General features: G+C 43.2%; 1 protein-coding gene across 1 annotated transcript; it reads right to left on the bottom strand.

Annotated features, from left to right (window-relative positions):
- Positions 1–1,404: 1,404 nt before the first annotated feature.
- Positions 1,405–1,866, bottom strand: LOC149211308 (uncharacterized). The gene is made up of 2 exons (XM_089399254.1): positions 1,631–1,866; positions 1,405–1,576 (listed from the first exon to the last, which is right to left on the bottom strand). The coding sequence occupies exons 1-2, from the start codon at positions 1,864–1,866 to the stop codon at positions 1,405–1,407; spliced, it is 408 nt and encodes a 135-aa protein (XP_089255380.1).
- Between the last annotated feature and the right edge of the window lie 1,198 nt (positions 1,867–3,064).

The raw sequence follows: 3,064 nt of genomic DNA, 5'->3' as shown, positions 1-3,064 counted from the left end.
AGCAAGCTTACATTTATCCTTCATTGCTTCGGCGAGGTCACACTCACCTATCTTTCTGCCAAATTCCATGCTTGAATTTTCTCCTGCGTGCAACAGTTGAGTGATCCTATGGATCAACATGTCAGTGATTGGTATCAGCTCCTCTAGCCATAGGCTCCCATCATGCACCAAGCACAATGATCAATATCATGGTTATGGGCGTGTGGTTGTAAAGTGGTACCCACAACATGTTTGACAAACCAGCCTTATCCACCCCTTTTACCCACTTTCTTGGCTCCAATGTGGTCACACCAGAGTCTTTATAGTAGATGTGGTGCATGAGTTGATCTGTTGCTAAGTGCGGAAAGCGCTCCGTATTAGCCAAATCCAAATACTCCAATTTTAAATGGGGGACACACCCCAGGAGTGGTCCTTCAAAGACTATTTTTTCCGATAGTAAGGGTGTATGCAGCGTGACCATGCTTTCATCAATGTCCTTCAGAACCTTTGTCTTGCCTCAACGTGGAGGAATGTACTTGAGGAGTTTAGAGATAGGGTTAGACCCCTCAACGGAAATGTCCTCCGCCCCCATGTCAATGTATTCCTCATCCATATGGATTTCTTCAACATCCTCTTCAAGCTCCAGGTTAATTAGCTTGCCCTTCTCTTACATAGTGGAATTTTCCTTATGTGGGTGCTTTTTGGGTGATGCACGCACCAAATATGGTGTTTTCTTCTTATATTTCTTTATTTTTGGACCCTCTTTGGTCAGCGTAGGCCTTGGCCTAGGTGAACTCAGTGATTTAGGTACTTCTGCCGGTACTTTAACGCTTGCAACCTCTGGGGCAGCTCCCTTAGCCGCCATTTCTTCTCTAGCAATCGTCGTTTCTGCGGGCATCGACATGATACTAGACCACAACTCCTATGTTTCCTTTGGAAACTTCTCAAATGTTGAACTTGTTATTAAAGCTTCAAAGTACTCACGGTTCATATGCGCCTGAGAGCTCAACACCTCACTTCTCAAAATGCCAAGTTTTTTTGTTGGGTAGCAACCTGTAATTTATAGGCATTTTTGAATTCAAATCTGACTGTTCCCCCAAAAATTTGTTCATAAATGCTGGATTGGCGGTAGATTTTCACAGATCTTGCCCTTAAATTCTGACTTAAATGCCGCCCCCCCACTCCATTTAGTCATTTTCCCACTATCAAGTCATGAACAGTGACCATAACGGTCACTTTCCGGCTACCTTGCGTGGTCCATTCTTGGATAGCACAGCTCCCCACGCGTTTCTACTGACACTGTGACATTCCTTCATTCCACGCAGTTCCCTAATCGCGTAGCTCCCCAACCTGGGAAGTGTAGTTTATAGTCGCGCACTTCCTTTTAGCTGCCTGGAGAACTAAGACTATGCTTCAACAATGTAGTCATCTAGTCAGATTGTCGGTGTATGGCTTCAATTGGTTGCCATTCACTCTCCCTGGGAATAGCTCGCCATTCAGCTTTACCAACTGAACTTCTCCACCATTGGTAATATCCTTGATGACATAGGGCCCCAATAAATGCATCTGAAATCTTCCAGGGAATTTATCAAACTTGCTGTCATATAATAAAACTAAATCATTTACCTTGAAGGTGTGCAGTTTGATGTACCGATCGTGCCATTCCTTTTCGTGCTCCTCTTGAACTTGTTGATGGAATCCAGCTAGAAATCTATCCTCGTCCAGCTTTGTTAGCTGCGTGAGCCTCTCTTCTAGAGCTTTGTGATTTGCCATTCCTACGAATGCTGCTATGCACTGACTAAGTACAATGTACTCCATCGACATCACAGTTTCCATGCCATAAACCAGTCTGAACGACGTTTTTCTAGTCAACTTCTTGTAAGTCATTTTATAAGCACATAAAATTGTGGGCACCCGAACATCCTAGTCGTTTCTTTGAGAATTGCAAACCTTTGTTAGCACAGTCTCCCATATTTTATTAAATGATTCCACTGTCCCATTAGCCTGCTGATGATATGGCGTGCTTTGTTGATGGTAAACCTTAAATTCCTCTGTCATCATGCTAATCTTTTCATTAAGAAAGTGTGCACTGTGTTTGCTCATTAAATATTTTGGAAAACCAAACCTTGTTAGCATGTACTCAAAGATGAATTTGATTGCTGTCGTGCTTGTACAGTCCTTCACAGGTTATGCCTCCACCCATCTGGTTAAGTACTCAGTCACGGTGATGATGTACCACACACCCATCTTCTTCCCTAGAGGTTGAATTGGTCCCATAAAGTAAATTGCCCACTTCTCAAAGGGCTGCAGCGATATCTATGGATTTGGAGATAGATCATCCCTGCGCGAGGGTCTGCCCGTACTTTGACATGCATTGGATGCCCTACAATATGCTTTTGAATCCTTATGCAAGGTCGACCACCACAACCCAGCGTGTATAATATTTTGCGTTGTTGCTTTTCTTTCATAATGACCTCCTGCGGCTTCGACATGATCCTCAGCAAGGATACTGTTTCATTCAAACTGTGGCACATAAGGTTGCAATATTTCATCTAATGCCATTTTGTACAAGTTCCCCCTAATGACAGAAAAGTCTATCGCTCGCACCCCCAGTTCCTTCTTCTGTTGGCTTGTATATCCTTCCAGAGCCGTACCTTTCGTCAAGAAGTGTATAATATCTTCAAAGTGGTTGTCTGCAATGCGTACTGCAAAGAGCTATGTGTCAAGCCATCCTTCCTCTAAATTAGTAGGCTCTTCACTAGTTTCAATGCGCGACAGATGATCAGGTCCCGCATTCAATCATCCTGGTTTCACAACAACTTCAAAATCATACTCCTGGAACAAAAACAACCACCTGCATATATTTTCCCCCAGCACAAGCATGTTGACTAGGTATTTCAATGTAGAATGGTCTATATACATCTTAAAATATCCACCCAACAAATAATGCCTAAACTTCTAGAGCGTGTACACCATAACTAATCCTTCGCGCTCTGTCATGGAATAAATTTTCTCATCTTTGGACGGCTTCCTACTTGCGAACGTTATAGGGTGATCCAAGTCCGCTTCACCAACTTGTGTTAGT

Source organism: Pinus tabuliformis, chromosome 1_2, assembly GCF_031772625.1.
Source record: "Pinus tabuliformis cultivar Carrire ecotype Pingquan chromosome 1_2, CPIR1, whole genome shotgun sequence".
Lineage (NCBI taxonomy): Eukaryota > Viridiplantae > Streptophyta > Pinopsida > Pinales > Pinaceae > Pinus > Pinus tabuliformis.
This window is presented reverse-complemented; position numbering and strand designations above follow the sequence as displayed.